This window comes from Cannabis sativa, chromosome 5 (assembly GCF_029168945.1).
Source record: "Cannabis sativa cultivar Pink pepper isolate KNU-18-1 chromosome 5, ASM2916894v1, whole genome shotgun sequence".
NCBI lineage: Eukaryota > Viridiplantae > Streptophyta > Magnoliopsida > Rosales > Cannabaceae > Cannabis > Cannabis sativa.
In genome coordinates this window covers 46,952,449-46,973,445 of record NC_083605.1, presented here as the reverse complement: position 1 = coordinate 46,973,445, position 20,997 = coordinate 46,952,449, and the positions used below count along the sequence as shown (strand labels likewise).

Genomic DNA, 20,997 nt, shown 5'->3' with positions numbered 1-20,997 from the left:
CCTTGAACATTAGAAATGGCAAGCTTAACTTTGGGGAAGTTCTTAGAGATTGGAGAGGCAACATTGTTGCAGGTCTGTCCATTCCTGCAACAAGCTGTGCTAATCCAACTATGGCCGAAGCTTTAGCTTTGAGATCAAGCATTAATTGGTGCTACCATATAAGGATTCCACTCGCCATTATCGAATTCGAAATTGCTCAAGCTTTATCAGAATGTTATTGATGACATTAAGCACTCCTTGTCTTTATTTCTTAAAGTTTGTATTAAACATGTTCCTAGAAACCATTCTAATGCTCTAATGCTCATAATTTGGCTAGAAAAACTTTAGGGTTAGATGAGGAGTTAATCTGAAATGGTGTTGTTCCAGTTATGTAACTTTCAATAATGTACACACATAAATAATCTGAAACTCTAAATAAATAGTTAAAAAAAAAAATCATCATAAATATTCAATAATGTACACACAAATTAACACACTACCACCAAAATACAATACACAAAAGTAAGAGGACTCAGAAAAGAAAGGAGAAGAAAGATGAAACAGGAAGAAAAGAAAAAACTAGTAGGTGTCTCAACACTTGAAAGAGATTGAAAATCAAGCCCTGGACTTGAAAGGAATGGCTCTGATGACTATCTGGTGGTATACAGCAGCAAGAGCAGCTCCAATGAAGGGCCCAACCCAGAAGATCCACTGCCGAAAAACAAAACAAACGTAAGTATTTTTAATTAAAATATTCAAGAAAATGAAATTTAGAAAAAATAAAAATACGTAATATGCTTACATGGTCATCCCAAGCATGGTCCTTGTTGAAGATGATTGCAGCTCCAAGACTCCTTGCAGGGTTGATTCCAGTTCCAGTTATGGGGATAGTTGCCAAGTGAACTAAGAACACTGCAAACCCAATTGGCAAAGGAGCCAAGATCTGTTCCACCACACCAAAAAAAATAAGAGAAAAAAGGCACAAAATCAGAACTTTAAACTATCTCAACAACAAGGCCTTGTTTCTTGTGCTCAAACATTTATTGTGACACTGTTTTCCACAAAAGTTTCTTCCAGTGTTGATTTTAAAATTAGAACATGAGAAACTCAAAAAAAAAAAAAAAATATAAGAAGACTTACAGGGACATGAGAGTCTCTGGCGTTTCTCTTGGCATCAGTGGCTGAGAAAATAGTGTGGACAAGGACAAAGGTGCCAATAATCTCAGCACCAAGACCATCACCCTTGGTGTAGCCAGCGTTAACAACATTAGCTCCACCTCCCAACCTTTCAAAAGTTGAGGCATTCTCAAAGCCCTTTACAACACCAGCACCACAGATGGCACCAAGGCACTGCATGATTATGTAAAAAAACAGCTCTTGTGAGGGAGAGCTTTCTTGCCAAGAAGAGTCCAAAAGTCACAGCTGGATTGATGTGTCCACCTGTATAAACACACACAACAACAACAACAACAACAACAACAACAACATGCAGATCTGGTTTAGCTTAAGCTCTTCTTCACAAAAATAACTACCAGAACAAACCCGAAAAAGCTAGTTCTAAAAACAAAAAACATGAAAATTAAGAGCATGTTTGGTATTGTTTTCTGTTTTTTTCTTTTCAAAAATTACTTTTAGAAATGAGAACAAAAAATAGTTTTTAGAGTTTTTAAAAACAAGTCATGTTTGGTTAGTGTTTTTTAAAAACAATTTTGACCAAAAGTGAATTGGTTTTTAAAACAGAAAACAACATTTTGTTATTTTCAAAATTCTTGTTTTTTGTAACTTTGTTTTCTGAAAACTGTTTTCAAAAAACTAGGTCAAACAAGCCAAATTGTTTTCAAAAAATAATTTTCTATTTTTAAAAACAAAAAACAGTTTTTTAGTTATGATGCCAAACATGCACTAATATTTCCTATTTTGCCACTTCTTTCTTTGATTTTTTAATTCTCTATATTCCTAAAATAGATAAAACTATTAATAAAAATAAAAAATTTATACATAGAATTGTTATTTAAAAAATAAAACACACTAAAAAACTGACAAACTATTTTTTTAATAAAAATTATTTTAAGGATTAAAAAGAAAAAAAGTGTATATTTATCTTTTTATAAAATTTCTTCAAACTAGAATTCTAAATTGCATTACTGAGAACAAAAAAAAATAATTTTAAGCTTTAAACTGTAATACATATAAATTTATAAGATTTTTTCTAAACTTAAAATCTTTAATTTCATAATAATTAACCATCATTTAAATGTTTTTATTTTTTTAAAATACTTGAGCTTACCAAAATCTATAAGAACAAAATCAATGAAGAAAAATTTAACAAAAAAAATTAACGAAGAAAAAAAGCCAACACAAGAATTTCAGCACAAAAAATTATACTTGACCCCTAGACAAGATTATCATCTTCCAATCCTAAGAATATAAATAATGAACAACACCTCATTAATTATTCTAGGAGAATGATGCATGGTAATGTCAAAAAAATCACTAGATGATAATAATATTTCACTAACAATGATACCCTAAGTAAGAACTAAGAAGTATTGTAGCGTTTTATTTTAAGAGCATGAATAATATTAAGATAATTGGATTCCACAATCAAGCTCTTATTCTCCTAATAAAAAAAACACATTAATATACATGTTAATGATTCTTATTCTCCTAATTAATTGTTAAAAATAATTTATAATTTTTTCAAACTATTGATTGTAATTATTATTTTAAATTTTATATAAAAAAAATATAATTTTTTTAAAAAAAAATAATTGTACTTATTAATTTTTTTTAATGGGGATTAATGGGTATTAGGCATTAATAAGTGTTCCATATATATATAAAATAAAGATACAGAGAAAATAAAAAGGAATCAACTTAGAGATTAAAGTCCTTTATCAAAGAATACTATAAATATAAAAACTAATATCTGTTATAATAACGGGAAAGAAAGAAAAAATCTTGTAACCCATTAATTATAATTACATAATCCTAAATATATTGATTAGTGAGATATGCATTCATTTCATGATTATCTTCTTATCTTTTACAAACCACCCCTCATCATAATATTGTCTATATAAATATGTACAGAAGACACACGATATTATCAAAAACACTATCTCTCTACTATATTACTTGTACAAACACGTACTATTAATTATTAACCATGGAAAAAGCTTTGATTTGCTCAGTGCTACTGATGATGATGGTCAATATGATTTCATCATCATCATCATCATCGATAGTATTATCTAATAATAATGATAATAATAATAATTATGATGAGAAAATCGGAGGAGTATTTGTATACAAAACAACGGTAAAAATCTTTAATAACTTGAATGAGGGGGTCCAACTTACAGTTCATTGCAAGTCTGCCGATGACGATTTGGGAGCTCATGTTGTTGCCAACAATGGAGAATACGAGTTCAAATTTAGAATCAATTTCGCAGGTACTACGTTGTATAACTGTGGTCTTACATGGATTGGGGCGACTGGATCTTTTGATTTGTTTAAGGCAAGCAGAGATTCCTTAAGATGTGCTAACACGTGTGTTTGGAGGGCTCATAATGATGGTGTTTATGGCTTCAAAGAGGATAGCACCAAACCTGATATTATTTACAAATGGGCCTAATTTCACTTATTATTTTTAACTACCAACATACAACCAATTCATTGTTTATATTTTTAAATGTACTGTTCCATCAATGAATAATAATTAATAAGTTGTATTGCCGATTAATGTTTGCCCAAGAAATTAATAATATAATTCCTTTCTTCTAATTTTGATCAACTTTTATCTAATTAATCACTCATATACTATACATTTATATATCAATATTTTAGATTGATTGGTGGTGCAATAAGCTTCAGTACGCAATATATATACAATATTTGAGAACACATGCAATATATTTGTATGAGTATTGCCATTTGATATTTTAAGAGGTTCTCCTAAACTTTTTTAGCCGTAAAGAATTCCCCATGAACTATTAAAATTATTAGATTTAAGGACTTTTGTCCAATTTTAGTAAAATTCTAACATGGATGAAAGTTGAGGGGGCATGATTTAGTACATATCAAAGTTTGAGGGGCATGATTTTGTAGATATCAAAGTCTAGGAGTATGGTTTAGTACATAAACAATCACTCAAACAGTAAAATTGAATGAAATTAGATAAAAGTCCTTAAATCTAACAATCTCAATAATTCAGGGGGAAATTTTAATGGCCAAAAATGTTCAGGAGACATAATTTGGTATATGTCAAAATTCGGGGAGAAAAATTAGTAATTAACCTAAAAATAATATAAAAATACATACTAATTTTTTTTTATTTATTATTAATAGTATCTTTGACTTTGTTTTTTAAGAAAAACATAGTACCTTTGACTTTAATTCTGTAAAAATAAATGTAATGCTATTTGATTCTTAAAATAATTAAAAGAGATATTTTGGAGGATCGAACCTATCAATTTGCTATCAATATTCCCATACAAACTAATTGTATTATAATTTCTTTATTGAAATTAATAAATTAAACGTTTATATATATATATATATTATATACATATTTTTTTTTCATATATATAAATAAATAAATTCTAATTTTGGAGCCTCCAAAATTGTGATCCTTGAGGCTAGGGTTAGGGCAGCCCTAGCCATAACACTGTTACGTTATGTAATACTTACTACCATTTTCTATTTTATGGATCTATATATATATGTTAATTAAAAATTAAATATTTTAATTTTATTAAAATTGGTCATGATTGATTCAATTACTTATTAAAGTCTAAAAATTAAAATAATTAATGGCTTGTTTCGATTCAATTACAATCTAAATCAGACACAACTCTCTTGCTTATCACTTATAATTCTATATATTAGCCTTTGTTTTATGAAAATTTTAAACTATTATATTGACTCTTTATTAAATTTTAATTTATGTAAACCTTTTTTTGTTCATAATATGTAAATAATGAAAAGATTGATATTAATATATATATGATTTTTGTTATTGGAAAATATGAATAAGTTCATACCATATTTAAATTTTAGATGGGTATAAATATATAGTCATATTTTATGTAGGAATAATTACATAACGCACTATTTTTTGTAAAATAATTATATTTTTACGTTCAAAGAATTTTTTTTTTACATTTTGATGGTTTTCAAAAAAATAACACGTAACAACAGAAAATCAACAAGAAAACTACATAAAATAAAAATAACATACATATAACAACAAATTAACAAGATTACAACATAAAAAGACCGTATTTTTCGTAAATAAAATCAAAAAAATCGCCAAAAATATTTGAAACCGTATTTTTGTAATTTTTTTGTTGTTTTTTATGTTTTTGTGAAATAATCCCTTTTATATTTGGCAAACTCAAAATTTAAAATGAGGGAGAATATAATTTTTTTGATAAGCGAGGGGGGGGGCGTACTTTTTTTTCTTCATATGATATAGTATATTAAAAATGAAATTTTTTTAATATTATACCTAAAATTAACTTTATTTATAAAAATACCTTTAAAAAAATTATTTGCACACATATCAATGTGCCACTTCAGCACACATATCGAAATTTAAAAACTTACCGTAAATAGAAAAAGTTGGAAAATCTCGTTTCTAAGAATTTTCGTTTTTTTGGGAGTTTTAAAACAAGTAATCATTTAGTTACTTTTGATGTGAATAAGATATCAATTAGTTACTTTTCCATTAAAAAATTTATTTCAGAATTTTACATATGAAAATAATAAATAATTATTTTAATATGTGAGGAACATATATTTTTCTGTCTCCAAAAAATGAAAATTAATATTAAAAGTAACTTTTTTTTTTACATATTTTTAGGCTATATTATGTTATTTTATTGTTTAATATACTTTGAGGTTACCTTTTTTTAATGTAACTCATATGATGTTCAAATACTATTCAATTTATTTATAAATTATAAACCTATTAAAATATTTTATAAAAATAAATTTATTTTTATTTAATCTAATAATGTCTAATTATAAAAATAACAAAAAAAATTTAGTAACTTATTAAGTTGTTTGATACATTAAAATTTATTTAAATTTAAATATTATTTATTTATTTATTAACAAAATATGAAAAAGAAAAAACCTAAAATATTTAATTAAAAAAAGAAGAAGAAAAAGAAGAAAGAGAATGTTTGACAAGTTTATCATCATTATTAAAAAAATAACTTTGCTGTATATGTCATGAGACACATAAAGATATAAAAAAAAAAAAAACATGAATAGGCGGTGAAGCCTAGAAGAGAGTCACTAAAGTATATTGATATAGGTGTTAGTCTATTTCAATAAAACTACTAGTTTTCTTAGATATAGTCGGTTATTGGTTAATATTAGTTATTGTCTTGTCATTTAGTTACATATATAACAGTTTTTTGTTATAGTCTGTTATCTTACCAAACATATAAAATGCATTCTGTATTTAAATAAATCTCCGTAAACTAATAATTCATAACTAATACACAAGTTTCATAACTAAACCCTAATTATCTGCTAATTCCCAAATTAAAGTCAAACGGTCTTTGCAACTCTGGATACTGAGCCCTCATTGGACTCTAACTCCCAGGTGGCTTCCTCTACCTTGCTGTTTCTCCACAGTACCTTGACCAACGCTATGGTCTTATTCCGAAGAACCTTATCATTTTTGTCTAGTATCTAAACTGGTTATTCTTCATATGACAAGTCTGGTTGCAGCTTAAGATTTTCATAACTTAGTACATGAGCAGGGTCTGAAACGTACTTCCGTAGAATGACAACATTGAATACATTGTGAACTGCTAAAAGAGCTGGAGGCAAAACTAAACGATATGCCATTTGTCCAACCTTCTTGAGAATCTCAAAAGGTCTTGTAAATTTTGGGCATAATTTTCCTTTTTTCCCAAAACTCTTGACTCCCTTCATCGGAGATACCCGTAGGAATACATGATCCTACCTAAAACTCTACATTTCTACATTTCGGATATGCATAACTCTTTTGCCTACTCAGAGAGGCAAGCATTCTAGCTTTAATCTTCTCTATTGCTTCATTAGTCCGTTGTACTGATTCCGAATCTAGATATTTCTTCTCCCCTGTTTCATCCCAGTGAATGGGAGATCTACACTTTCTGCCATATAACAATTCATAGGGAGCCATCTCTATTGTACTTTGATAACTGTTATTTTACGAGAACTCTATTAGTGGCAGATATACTTACTCTATTGGTAGCACCAAACCTGATATTATTTACAAATGGGCCTAATTTCACTTATTATTTTTAACTACCTACATACAACCAATTCTATGTTTATATTTTTATATGTACTGTTCGATCAATGAATAATAATTCATAAATTGTATTGCGGATTAATGTTTGCCGAAAAAATTAATAATATAATTAATTCCTTTCTTCTAATTTTAATCACCTTTTATCTAATTACTCATATACTATACATTTATATATCAATATATCAATAACTACTATAAAAAAGAGAATGATTTAGGCTTTTTAAAGTTAGATTACAATATTGACCTTTTCTTTAGAGAATGATTTAGGCTTTTTAAATTTAAATTACAAAATTAACCTTTTCTTTTTTAAAATAAATTTATTTGAATGCATATAATGTTGATTTGTTTTTCTCCATGTGTTTCTTACTCACCAGTCTCATGCCAAGTGTGCAATCTAATGGAGTAATTTTTTTTCCTTTTCTTTTTTATTAATTTTGTTTTAAAATATATCTTTACTATAATATTATTGTCTATAATAGATGCAAAATAGAAGACCAGAATTCACCAGCTTCACTTACTGCAAAAATATTTAAAAAAAATTGCTGAATTATTACTTTTTCGCAATGCAACATTGTTGATGAATGCCAAATCTAAGGCCTGTATCCTATTTTTAGAAATTGACAAATTATTATATATTTTATTTTTAAATCTTGTCAATCTTCCTATATTGAGATGATACACAAGTAAATGACCCAAAATTATTATGTGCTTAAATTTTGTTGCTTATAACATTTTATTTATTAACTTTAAAAAAAAGAATGTTATAGTTTGATGAATTTACTTATCTTAAGTTAAGATCATGTGTTTATTTGATTAATAATAAAAATATTGAATACACTATTTTACTGTCCAATAAAATTTGTTCATGGCTAAAATATTCTAATTTATGTCAATTCATGCCTTTTCTTTTCATTTTATGATGTGTAATATTAAATTTGGTTTAGTTGTTTACATTATTATTTGTATATTTTGTTACTAATAGATTTTTATAATTGTTATTTTATAGCTAAATGTAATAGAATTTTCATAAAATTTTATGAACTTCCTAAAAATGAAGATGAACATTATTGCTTGTAAATATATTTTTACTTTTGAGAATACAATCACTACTAAAAATGAAGGAATAGATATAGGTCACAATTATGGAGTTTCGCTCTTGTAACAATAGCAACCTTCAAATATTGTTATAGGTATTTATTTTATTTGAGAAAAATAGATTGTATGTTTAAATCTTTGAAAGTTTGCAAATAATTTACACGTGCGGAGTACGTATACTCTCACTAGTATATTTATATATCAATATTTTGGATTGATTAGTGGTGCAATAAGCTTCACGCAATATGTATACAATATTTGAGAACACATGCAATATATTTGTATGAACATTGCCATTTGATATTTAAGAGGTTCTCGTTTTTTATATTATTTATTAAATTAAAATGTGTTAAACTTTGTATTAAAATACACCTATTAAGATGTTGAGCGCCTAATAAAGCAAAATTAAAAATGAGATTTTTTCCTTTTATAAAAATTTAAGTATTAATTAAATTGACACTATCAATTTAGTTTTTTTATATAATATATATAACAGTTAATTTTTATTATGTAAACTATCTTGATAAAGCAATATTTAATTATTAAGAGTATTTTATAAAGTTCTATATATTTAGTATTTTTGTAGAAAATTATAAAATAGAGTATTAAAAATAATGTAAAAAATACATAATAAATATTTTTTATTTATTATTAATAGTATCTTTGACTTTTTTTATAAAAAAAATATAGTACCTTTGACTTTAATTCTGTAAAAATATATGCATGTAATGCTATTTCATAAAATAATTAAAAGAGATTGGTTGGAGGATCGAACCTATCAACTTGCTATCAATATTCCCATACAAACTGATTGTATTATTACTTCTTTATTGAAATGAATGAATTAAACGTTTATATATGTTATATACATATATTTTTTTTTTCATATATATTAATATATAAATTTTAATTTTGGGGTCTCTAAAATTGTGATCCTTGGAGCTAGGGTTAGGGCAGCCCTGGCCATAACACTGTTACTTTATGTAATGCTTACTACCTTTCTAATGCGGAAAGAAAGAGAGATTTGAATGAATGAGAATTCTGTTATTGATTAATCAATTAGATACAAGAGAATAGAGGAGCTTATATACCAGACCACCTAACCGACTAAACCAGTAAAAGTAGCTAACTGTAATAACGGGCAAAACTAACATAAAGGCATACAACATGATCTTGATACCCCCCTCAAGATGGACTGTACACATCATGGACATACATTTTTCTAATGTGAGCGTTTAAGGTTGTTGAAGCAAGAGGCTTTGTGAATACATCTGCTAGTTGTAATGTGCTGTTGACAGGGCTTAACCGGATTCGAGAACGGTTGATCTTGTCACGGATGAAGTGGCAATCGAGCTCAATATGTTTTGTTCTCTCGTGAAAAGTAGGATTGTTGGCAATGTGTATAGCGGACTGATTATCACAGAAGATGAATGCAGGTTGTGTTTGAGGGATATGTAAATCTTGTAGAAGGTATTGGAGCCAAGTAATCTCGCTGCCAGTGGCAGCTAATGCACGATATTCTGCTTCAGCAGAGCTTCGAGAGATGGTGGGATGCTTCTTAGTTCTCCAAGATATTAAACAATCTCCAAGGAAAATGCAAAAACCAGTGGTGGAACGACGAGTAGTGGGGCAGGAGGCCCAGTCCGAATCAGAGAAACCACGAAGTTGCAGAGATGAAGAGGTAGAATACAAAAGACCTTGGCTGGGGCTTCCTTAGAGGTATCGAAGCAAGTGGTGTACTGCTTGTAGATGAGGTGTACGAGGTGAAGACATAAATTGACTTAAGATGTTGACAGCAAATATGATGTCAGGTCGAGATAAGGTCAAGTAGAGTAATTTGCCTACTATTTGTCTGTATGGAGAAAGCAAGGGCTTCTCCTTGTTGATCATCTAATTTGAGTCGTGGATCCATTGGAGTTTTGGTTGGTTTACTTCCAATGTATCCTGTGTCTTCTAGTAATTGTATAGTGTATTTTCTTTGGGATAGAACCAATCCGTCTTCAGCACGAGCAATTTCAAAGCCAAGAAAATATTTGAGAGTTCCAAGAGTTTTGAGAGAAAATCTGTTATGCAGAGTAGATTGTAGTTGATGTAGAATTTGAGGATAAGATGAATGAGGTTCTGTAACGCCCCGATTTCCCGAGACGTCACACTTACTAGTCCGTTTAAAATCATTTAAGATAAAGACAATAAAAGACTTTTTTAATAAAAATAACTAAGCATGAGATCTCATTATTTTTAAAACAAAACATTTATTTATTCATAACCTTTAAAATATAAAGCTTTACAAAATTATTTGAATCATAATCTTTAACGAAATATTCTTAAACCAAAACATCGTGACAATCCCCTAACATGTAATCCACGCCTCGAGCTCGCCATCCTCACTGTTTAGTTTTGTCTTTACCTGCACACAGAGTACCCGTGAGCTAACGCCCAGTAAGAAGATCTATGTAGGACATAACCCTCCCAACTAGATAACATAGTCGTAAGTAATACAATATCACAACATCAAATTAATTCATACCATACTTGCATACATATAACAACATGTCATATCACATATTATTCTCACATACAATACAACATCATATCATAGTGTAATCTTAATGCATGCTATACTCACACACATATCACATAGTGTCTTATCGCACATTGTCCTCACATACGATAATCTACTCCCACTCATGTTGATCAGACATGAAGTGTAACTTGCCCTGCCTTGTGCTGTTCTCACACTCGGCATCCAATAGGGCAATCCCTTATCACAAGTTGTACTCACCCATGATAGGATAACCTGCAAGTAAACCCATACAAGCAGCCAAAAATATATCCAGCAGTGCTATGCTCACACCAGCAGCAGAAAACATATCCTATAAGTGCTATCCTCACACAAATAGTTAAAAGCCTTATCGCTATCACCACTAATAACATTAGCATAAAACAACAATCTACCATAGAATAGAACATGTAAATACAAACCCATAATACAGTTGTATGTTTCAACATACACCCTGTGCACAGATGTCCACTCTTCTTCCCTCAGTTGTTAAGAACACCTTCTTACTACTCCAAGCACCTCAATGAATTTTCTTGTTGAGGATAAGATCCTCAAATCCCGCTGCTTAAGACTTGTTATCTCGTCATTACTACCTATAACAACACATGGTTCAAGGCCCTAACATTAAAATTCGTACTCTTACAGTACAGCAGAAAGATTACTATTTTTGACCAACAACTATACTAATTCAGTGAACGTTGTCTACATAAAAATTATAGGAAATTTCATTATCTTTCCAATGATATAAAGATCATTAAAAATGGATTAAAACTGAGGGAGTTATGATTGTTTTACTGAAACTATTTCTGAGAAAGAATATGAAGTAACGAATTACACGACTTAGCAAAAATACAAACTTTTGACATTGAATGGTTCAGAACTAGAAGATAACATTTTCATAAAAGTTTTAGGAAATTAAATTCCCTTTCCAATGATACCAAAATCTTTGAAATTGGAATTATATTCAAAGAGATATTAGAATTTTACCAAAACAGTTTTGCAGGAAGAAGATTCAAGAAACGAATCACATGATATTGAAGAAAACTAACTTTTTTGACATAGTATGACTTCGAATTAACAAAAAGTTTCTTCATAAAACTTATGGGAAATAGAATAAGCTTTGAAACCACATATAGATCATTAATGGATGAGAATCGAGAGAGGTATTCTATTTTAAGTGAAAGTACTTTTTCTGGAAATATAAAGAAAACGAATTACAGCAATAGTAGAAAGATGATAATTTTCGACATAGCAGAACACCGAACTGGTCAATAGTTTCTTGATAAAAATTTTAGATCATCGAATAAGCTTTCCAACGATAGAAAAATCTCTAAAAACGAATCAATATCAAGAGAGATATCATCACTTTACTGAAACTTGTTTGTTTTTTCTGAAAACGAAAAATATAATAGGTCCGAACCCTAGATAACATTTAGAATTATTGAGCAAGAAAATATTTCATACCTCTTCACAACTTTCTATTTGATGTCTCAAGCCCACAAGGCTTGATTATAAATCCAAAACTCTAAGAATGAAGATAGAAAATAAGAAGAAGCGTGGAAGGTTTGAGAGGAGCAACCATGAAGAAGAATGAAGCTTTGACTAATTGGTTTGGAGAGGAAAAATAAAATGTTTAGGGTTTGATAAAAAAAAAAGATTATGAGATATCTTATTCTGATAGGTTTAGGTTAACTAAAAATAATAATATATAATAAAATGCTAAAATATTATTAAATCAACAAATATCTAATTTTTAAATTTTAAAAGTAAGCCCTTTATCTTGTAGCTTTAGGCTCAGTCTTCACCTAGAAAAATTCCGAATTATGATATAACTATTTCTACAAAATCTATATATCTTTGAATTATCTTTCCAACGCCACTAGAATCACCTCAATCGGAGCTCTAAAACTCTAGATATGATCATTTTAGTAAAACAGTTTTTAATCCTTCGAATTTATCAAAACCTACAAATTTTTGTGACATTAATTCCATTATAATGTTATTTAATGCACTCATACAATAAATTAAACCTACTAAATCTATAAAACTCTAATAGACTTTCATATTGGGTTTTAATTGAGTAATTATCCTAATTCGTAAAAATACCATAATTTTACCTTGACACTTACTATAATTTCAATTATATTTAGAAATCTATCAATACTATTCTAAGCAATAGTCTCTATTCACTATTAGTAGAAATAAATAAATACTTATTCTCACACAGATTATATAACAAATAAAATTTAAAATATATGTATATTTTTACCGGGTGTTACATTCTACCCTCCTTAAAGAAATTTCGTCCTCGAAATTTAACTACCAAATACACGAGGGACTTCATGTTTGTCACCACTTACTACATGACCTCCTTATCTACCTTATGGACCCAACAAATATGTACTTAACTTTTATCTTATTGGTCAAACTACAACACATATAACATATACAGTCTAATTTAAGTATTGTTATTCCTTTATATATTACTTAAATAACAAAACATACTCCATCACAATACTTACATATACGTGCTTTAACTACATAAGTTTTGCAATAACATGCTCGTAATTTTGTAAAAAAAATTCTTCTCTTATTAACATCATTATATGTCATTAAGAGTTAAACTATTTATTCTATAATGAACATCCTTATATGTTACTTGAGAGCACATTATACAATACAAAAATAACAAACAACAAAGAGTAGGGTAGAAGAACTTATGCAAACTTCTCTTTAATTGTTCCCATTCTTTCATTGAATGTTAATTTTTTTTTAATTTCCTCCATAAAGCTACAATTCCGTTATTATAGTTTTGTAGCATAATTATTAAGAATGTTGCTCGCACATAACGATTTAATATATCATCAACAAACCGATGTCATTCAAACAGACCATATGTCTTCTATAAATTACATAAACTACATGTAAGCTAAAGATCGTTAAAGGTCTTCTTACACATGCGAGCTAGCCAATATATAGACTTAGAAGCACACAAGTTAACATACTCTCAGGAATGAGCTACATGCATATCACTATAAAAGAAACATTTACTAATCCATCCAACTAATGAAATAGGATTAAGACTTACTATCAAAATCACTCTTTCTAAGAATAACACAAGAACAAAAATCACTTATTCCAATTCTCATATACATTTTTCTTTTACTCGCTTAATCATATACCATTTGTAACGCCCCCGCTTCAAGCCTCCATTGGGCCCTTACACCCACAGAATGAATGACTCTTATACACGAGTACGCTACTCTGGCTACTGGTAGTACCAATCAATCTATTTAAGCCCTCCTCAACTGTGTAGTCCCATACCTACACAGCCTCAGAATTATCACACTTGACCTTCCCCAAGCGGTGTGAGATTGCACAGCTTACCCGGTATACCCCCTTACGGATCACGGGACTACTGACTGTCACAATCTGTTCTTCTATTATAACCTTAATGATTAGATTTCACCCTTAACAAAAATTCAACTTAATTATTTCTAATAAAAGAGTAGAGCTTAAAATTATCGATCCAATAATACTAAAAAAAAAATCAAAATTAAGAACGTACCAATAGTTATATATGTCTAATTTATTAAACCTAAAACATACACTCTCGTTAGAAATACTAATATAACAACCAAATTCCTTTTTTTTTCCTAACATACTATATTCCAATCTGCTTATAACACAATTCCTTTTGAGAAACACTCTTCTTATGCTCCTTATTTATGAAAATAAGTACAACTTATCAAAAATCAAACTTAAATTACATAATATAGCAATACCTTGAAACATTTTCTTAAAATATTTTTTTCTAAAAATATCTCATTGATCGAATCCTACCCATAAAATTTTAAGACATATTCTTCTAAACACAAAGAAAACTTCTAGTTACACTGAAGATGTAACGCAACATAAAATATGTAAAACTAACATGAACATATTGACAAAACTTACAGTACAGTGAGTCGAGCTCGTCTCGTGGCAATGAACTTCACATGTTAGGGTCAACCACATCCTTTATGACCGTATTGCTCTGATACCATATTGTAACGCCCCGATTTCCCGAGACGTCACACTTACTAGTCCGTTTAAAATCATTTAAGATAAAGACAATAAAAGACTTTTTTAATAAAAATAACTAAGCATGAGATCTCATTATTTTTAAAACAAAACATTTATTTATTCATAACCTTTAAAATATAAAGCTTTACAAAATTATTTGAATCATAATCTTTAACGAAATATTCTTAAACCAAAACATCGTGACAATCCCCTAACATGTAATCCACGCCTCGAGCTCGCCATCCTCACTGTTTAGTTTTGTCTTTACCTGCACACAGAGTACCCGTGAGCTAACGCCCAGTAAAAAGATCTATGTAGGACATAACCCTCCCAACTAGATAACATAGTCGTAAGTAATACAATATCACAACATCAAATTAATTCATACCATACTTGCATACATATAACAACATGTCATATCACATATTATTCTCACATACAATACAACATCATATCATAGTGTAATCTTAATGCATGCTATACTCATACACATAACACATAGTGTCTTATCGCACATTGTCCTCACATACGATAATCTACTCCCACTCATGTTGATCAGACATGAAGTGTAACTTGCCCTGCCTTGTGTTGTTCTCACACTCGGCATCCAATAGGGCAATCCCTTATCACAAGTTGTACTCACCCATGATAGGATAACCTCCAAGTAAACCCATACAAGCAGCCAAAAATATATCCAGTAGTGCTATGCTCACACCAGCAGCAGAAAACATATCCTATAAGTGCTATCCTCACACAAACAGTCAAAAGCCTTATCGCTATCACACACTAATAACATTAGCATAAAACAACAATCTACCATAGAATAAAACATGTAAATACAAACCCATAATACAGCTGTATGTTTCAACATACACCCTGTGCACAGATGTCCACTCTTCTTACCTCAGTTGTTAAGAACACCTTCTTGCTACTCCAAGCACCTCAATGAATTTTCTTGTTGAGGATAAGATCCTCAAATCCCGCTGCTTAAGACTTGTTATCTCGTCATTACTACCTATAACAACACATGGTTCAAGGCCCTAACATTAAAATTCGTACTCTTACAGTACAACAGAAAGATTACTATTTTTGACCAACAACTATACTAATTCAGTGAACGTTGTCTTCATAAAAAATTATAGGAAATTTCATTATCTTTCCAATGATATAAAGATCATTAAAAATGGATTAAAACTGAGGGAGTTATGATTGTTTTACTGAAACTATTTCTGAGAAAGAATATGAAGTAACGAATTACACGACTTAGCAAAAATACAAACTTTTGACATTGAATGGTTCAGAACTAGAAGATAACATTTTCATAAAAGTTTTAGGAAATTAAATTCCCTTTCCAATGATACCAAAATCTTTGAAATTGGAATTATATTCAAAGAGATATTAGAATTTTACCAAAACAGTTTTGCAGGAACAAGATTCAAGAAACGAATCACATGATATTGAAGAAAACTAACTTTTTGACATAGTATGACTTCGAATTAACAAAAAGTTTCTTCATAAAACTTATGGGAAATAGAATAAGCTTTAAAACCATATATAGATCATTAATGGATGAGAATCGAGAGAGGTATTGTATTTTAAGTGAAAGTACTTTTTCTGGAAATATAAAGAAAATGAATTACAGCAATAGTAGAAAGATGATAATTTTTGACATAGTAGAACACCGAACTGGTCAATAGTTTCTTGATAAAAATTTTAGATCATCGAATAAGATTTCCAACGATAGAAAAGTCTCTAAAAACGGATCAATATCAAGAGAGATATCATCACTTTACTGAAACTTGTTTGTTGTTTTTTAAAACGAAAAATATAATAGGTCCGAACCCTAGATAACATTTAGAATTATTGAGCAAGAAAATATTTTATACCTCTTCACAACTTTCTATTTGATGTCTCAAGCCCACAAGGCTTGATTATAAATCCAAAACTTTAAGAATGAAGATAGAAAATAAGAAGAAGTGTGGAAGGTTTGAGAGGAGCAACCATGAAGAAGAATGAAGCTTTGACTAATTGGTTTGGAGAGGAAAAATAAAACGTTTAGGGTTTGATAAAAAAAGATTATGAGATATCGTATTCTGATAGGTTTAGGTTAACTAAAAATAATAATATATAATAAAATGCTAAAATATTATTAAATCAACAAATATCTAATTTTTAAATTTTAAAAGTAAGCCCTTTGTCTTGTAGCTTTATGCTCAGTTTTCACCTAGAAAAATTCCGAATTATGATATAACTATTTCTACAAAATTTATATATCTTTGAATTATCTTTCCAACGCCACTAGAATCACCTCAATCGGAGCTCTAAAACTCTAGATATGATAATTTTAGTAAAACAGTTTTTAATCCTGCGAATTTATCAAAACCTACAAATTTTTGTGACATTAATTCCATTATAATGTTATTTAATGCACTCATACAATAAATTAAACCTACTAAATCTATAAAACTCTAATAGACTTTCATATTGGGTTTTAATTGAGTAATTATCCTAATTCGTAAAAACACTATAATTTTACCTTGACACTTACTATAATTTCAACTATGTTTAGAAATCTATCAATACTATTCTAAGCAATAGTCTCTATTCACTATTAGTAGAAATAAATAAAAACTTATTCTCACACAGATTGTATAACAAATAAAATTTAAAATATATGTATATTTTTACCGGGTGTTACAGGTTCCATCCCAAAACCAATTAGCAATGGGAGGAGTAGCCCTTTAATCTTATATATCACAAATTATTCCCACACATTAGCAATGTGGGACTAACTCTTAATACACCCTCCTCATGTTTGGGCCTGGAAAGTGTGGGTATAACGAACGACCTTTAAGAGACCACAAGACCGAACGTGACATTTGAAAGAATCTCACAACGCCAAATATCGGGAAATTTGTGGGTGTACACGTCGGGAAATTTGTGGACTTTGAAACAGGTCAAAGACCCAACACTGGAAACTGGCACATTGGCCGAAAGGTCCTAAATGGAGATTAAAGGGGAGACAGCAGAAGTATCTGTTTGGACCGGCGACACTTTGGCTCACAACGAATCACAAACGGCTTTTTGGAACGATGGCAATTTCGGCTCACAACGAATCACAAGTGGCTCTGATACCATATGCGGAAAGAAAGAGAAATTTGAATGAATGAGAATTTTGTTATTGATTAATCAATTAGATACAAGAGAACAGATGAACTTATATACCAGACTACCTAACCGACTAAACCATTAAAAGTAGCTAACTGTAATAACGGACAAAACTAACATAAAGGCAGACAACATAATCTTGATACTTTCTCTATTTTATGGATATATATTAATTCAAAATCAAATATTTTAATTTTATTAAAATTTGGTCATGATTGATTTAATTACTTATTACAGTCAAGAAATCAAAATAATTAATGGCTTGTTTCGATTCAATTACAATCTAAATCAGACACGAACTCTCTTCCTTATCTCTTATAATTCTATATATTTACCTTTGTTTTATGAAAACTTTATACTATTATATTGACACTTTATTAAATTTTAATTTATGTAAATCTTTTTTTGTTCGTATTATTTACGAAAAGATTGATATTAATATGATTTTTAGTTTTAGAAAAATATGAATAAGTTTATACCATATTTAAATTTTACATGGGTATAAATATATAGTCCTATTTTATACATTGGCAAACCTAAATTTTAAATTGAGGGAGAATATAATTTTTTTTATAAGCGAGGGGGCGTACTTTTTTTTCGACATATGATATAGCATATTAAAAATGAATTTTTTTCAATGTTATACTTAAAGTTAATTTTATTTATAAAAATACTTTTAAAAAAATTATATGCACACATATCAATGTGCCACTTCAGCACACATATCGAAATTCCAAAACTTACCGAAAATGGAAAAAGTTGAAAAATATCAATTAATTACTTTTCCATTAAAAAATTTATTTCAGAATTTTACACATAAAAAAATAATAAAATAACTATTATAATATGTGAGGAACATATATTTTTCTGTCTCCAAAAAAGGACGACTAATATTAAAAGTAACTTCTGTTTTTTTACACATTTTTATGCTATATTATGTTATTTTATTGTTTAAGATACCTTGAGGTTACCTTTTTTTGTAATGTAACTCATATGATGTTTAGATATTATTCAATTTATGTATAAATTATAAACCTATTAAAATAGTTTTATTTTTATTTAATCTTATAATGTCTAAATATAAAAATAAAAAAAAAAATTATTAACTTGTTTGATAAATTAAACTTTATTTAATTTTAAATATTATTTATTTATTAACAAAATATATATAAAAAAAAACCTGAAATATTTAATTAAAAAAAGAAGAAGAAGAAAGAGAATGTTTGACAAGTTTATCATCATTATCAAAAAAAATAACTTTGCTGTATATATCATAAGACACATAAAGATAAAAAGAAAAAAAAATGTGTAGGCGCCGAAGTTTAGAAGAGAGTCACTAAAGTATATTAGTATATGTATTAGTCTATTTCAATAAAACTACCAATTTTTCAAAACAACTTATCAGTATTAAAATAGACGATAATGTATCTGTAAATAATTTAGTTGTAATGTGTGCTGGTGTAAATATTAGACTGATCACCTTAAAGAGTATATCAATAATATAATTTTTGAGACCAAACAATTAATAACGTAGCTAAAAAAATATGAAAGAAAAATATATTTTTAATATATAAATTTAGTATTTTATATGTAAAAAAACCAAAATCAGAAGAATTAAATTGGAGCACATGGAGTGATGAAAATTTAATAAATAAAATAAATAATAAAAAGGCTTCTCATTAAGCTTACCACATGTATGCTCCGTGGATTGATGGGAACTCGATTACTTCAGTAGACTTATCCCAAATCTATTTAGAATAGAATGGTATTTAAAATAGCGAACAACAAATCCGTAAATACTTTAATATTGTAGTTGTCTGACATAATTTTCTCTAAAATTAATATAAACTTATATTTTATATGAAAAAAATAATAATAAATATGTTATTACTAAACACAAGTCTTATTAGTAGAGGTTGAAAAGATAAATTTTAAAAATAAAAATGTACACTAGTTAGCATTTGAACCCTTGACCATTATTATATATGTAAAGTAGCTTAATTATTATACCAAAATTAACAAGGTGTATATAAATATCATATTTTATTATAAATGTATGCTTTAACTAACTAACATGTATATACATTTTTTTTAGAGAACAATTGCACCATCGCCTCTATGTGAGTCTGTCCCTAATTCTATATTTTTATTTAATTTATATTATAAATAATCTCATATATATTATTTATAAAAAAAATAAAATAAAGGAAAGATCACATAAAATATTAAATAATAGCATCTCCACACTATATTTAAGAGAATTACTGTTTGATCCTTTAAGAAGCTCAACATCACACTAATATGGCACTCTATCATTAACTAGTGATTTTTCGTATCATTTATAATGTGGATAATCACACTTTAAGAACTTGTTAGTTTTAATATTATTGTGAAATAAACAAAATACTTATAATTAAAGAAAACCAGAAAATAACTAAAATAATATAATGTTCTAGTATCAAAATCAAGAGACAAAAAAAATTTTACGAGATTCAATCTCAAGCGATTAATGCTTGGATCTAATCCTCGGAGGAACCACCTTGTGACCAATCTTTATATTCAAGAATAATGTTGCTCAAAGTTACAAATTTGATCTTCAAAGATCGATGTCATAAATGGTGTCTTGTACCTACAATCAACTCACTTGAGGGTGTTGTGATCAAACACACACAACCCTTATAAATCTCTCCTTACTCACTATTTTTGTAACATCTTACTAGATTAGGCACATCACAGTATTTTCTAATTACTATGCGCACTTTTACTAATTAAAGAGTTTATTGAAAAACTTAATTAATTAAAACTTTTCAAA

The 20,997-nt window shown here is 28.5% G+C and overlaps 2 protein-coding genes and 1 long non-coding RNA gene across 3 annotated transcripts; 1 reads left to right on the top strand and 2 right to left on the bottom strand.

The window, feature by feature from the left end:
* Positions 1 to 419: 419 nt before the first annotated feature.
* On the bottom strand, positions 420 to 1,426 carry LOC133037921 (probable aquaporin PIP1-2). Its single transcript, XM_061115702.1, has 3 exons — positions 1,120 to 1,426; positions 782 to 922; positions 420 to 690 (listed from the first exon to the last, which is right to left on the bottom strand). The coding sequence occupies exons 1-3, from the start codon at positions 1,333 to 1,335 to the stop codon at positions 595 to 597; spliced, it is 453 nt and encodes a 150-aa protein (XP_060971685.1). The 5' UTR covers positions 1,336 to 1,426; the 3' UTR covers positions 420 to 594.
* Positions 1,427 to 3,084: 1,658 nt separating this feature from the next.
* LOC133037920 (S-protein homolog 6-like) lies at positions 3,085 to 3,765 on the top strand. The gene has a single exon (XM_061115701.1). The coding sequence runs from the start codon at positions 3,149 to 3,151 to the stop codon at positions 3,614 to 3,616; it is 468 nt and encodes a 155-aa protein (XP_060971684.1). The 5' UTR covers positions 3,085 to 3,148; the 3' UTR covers positions 3,617 to 3,765.
* An 11,335-nt stretch (positions 3,766 to 15,100) lies between these two features.
* LOC133037649 (uncharacterized) lies at positions 15,101 to 16,039 on the bottom strand. Its single transcript, XR_009687711.1, has 2 exons — positions 15,921 to 16,039; positions 15,101 to 15,285 (listed from the first exon to the last, which is right to left on the bottom strand). It is a non-coding gene; the product is annotated as an uncharacterized LOC133037649 (long non-coding RNA).
* Positions 16,040 to 20,997: the final 4,958 nt, after the last annotated feature.

Excerpts from the sequence above, each read along its gene's own strand:
- LOC133037921 (XM_061115702.1), bottom strand. The coding sequence starts at position 1,335 with ATGCAGTGCCTTGGTGCCATCTGTGGTGCTGGTGTTGTAAAGGGCTTT. Across the intron at positions 923-1,119 it reads CCAGAGACTCTCATGTCCCT|ATCTTGGCTCCTTTGCCAAT; the intron begins GTAAGTCTTCTT and ends GTGGTGGAACAG. Across the intron at positions 691-781 it reads ACCATGCTTGGGATGACCAT|TGGATCTTCTGGGTTGGGCC; the intron begins GTAAGCATATTA and ends GTTTTTCGGCAG.
- LOC133037920 (XM_061115701.1), top strand. The coding sequence starts at position 3,149 with ATGGAAAAAGCTTTGATTTGCTCAGTGCTACTGATGATGATGGTCAAT.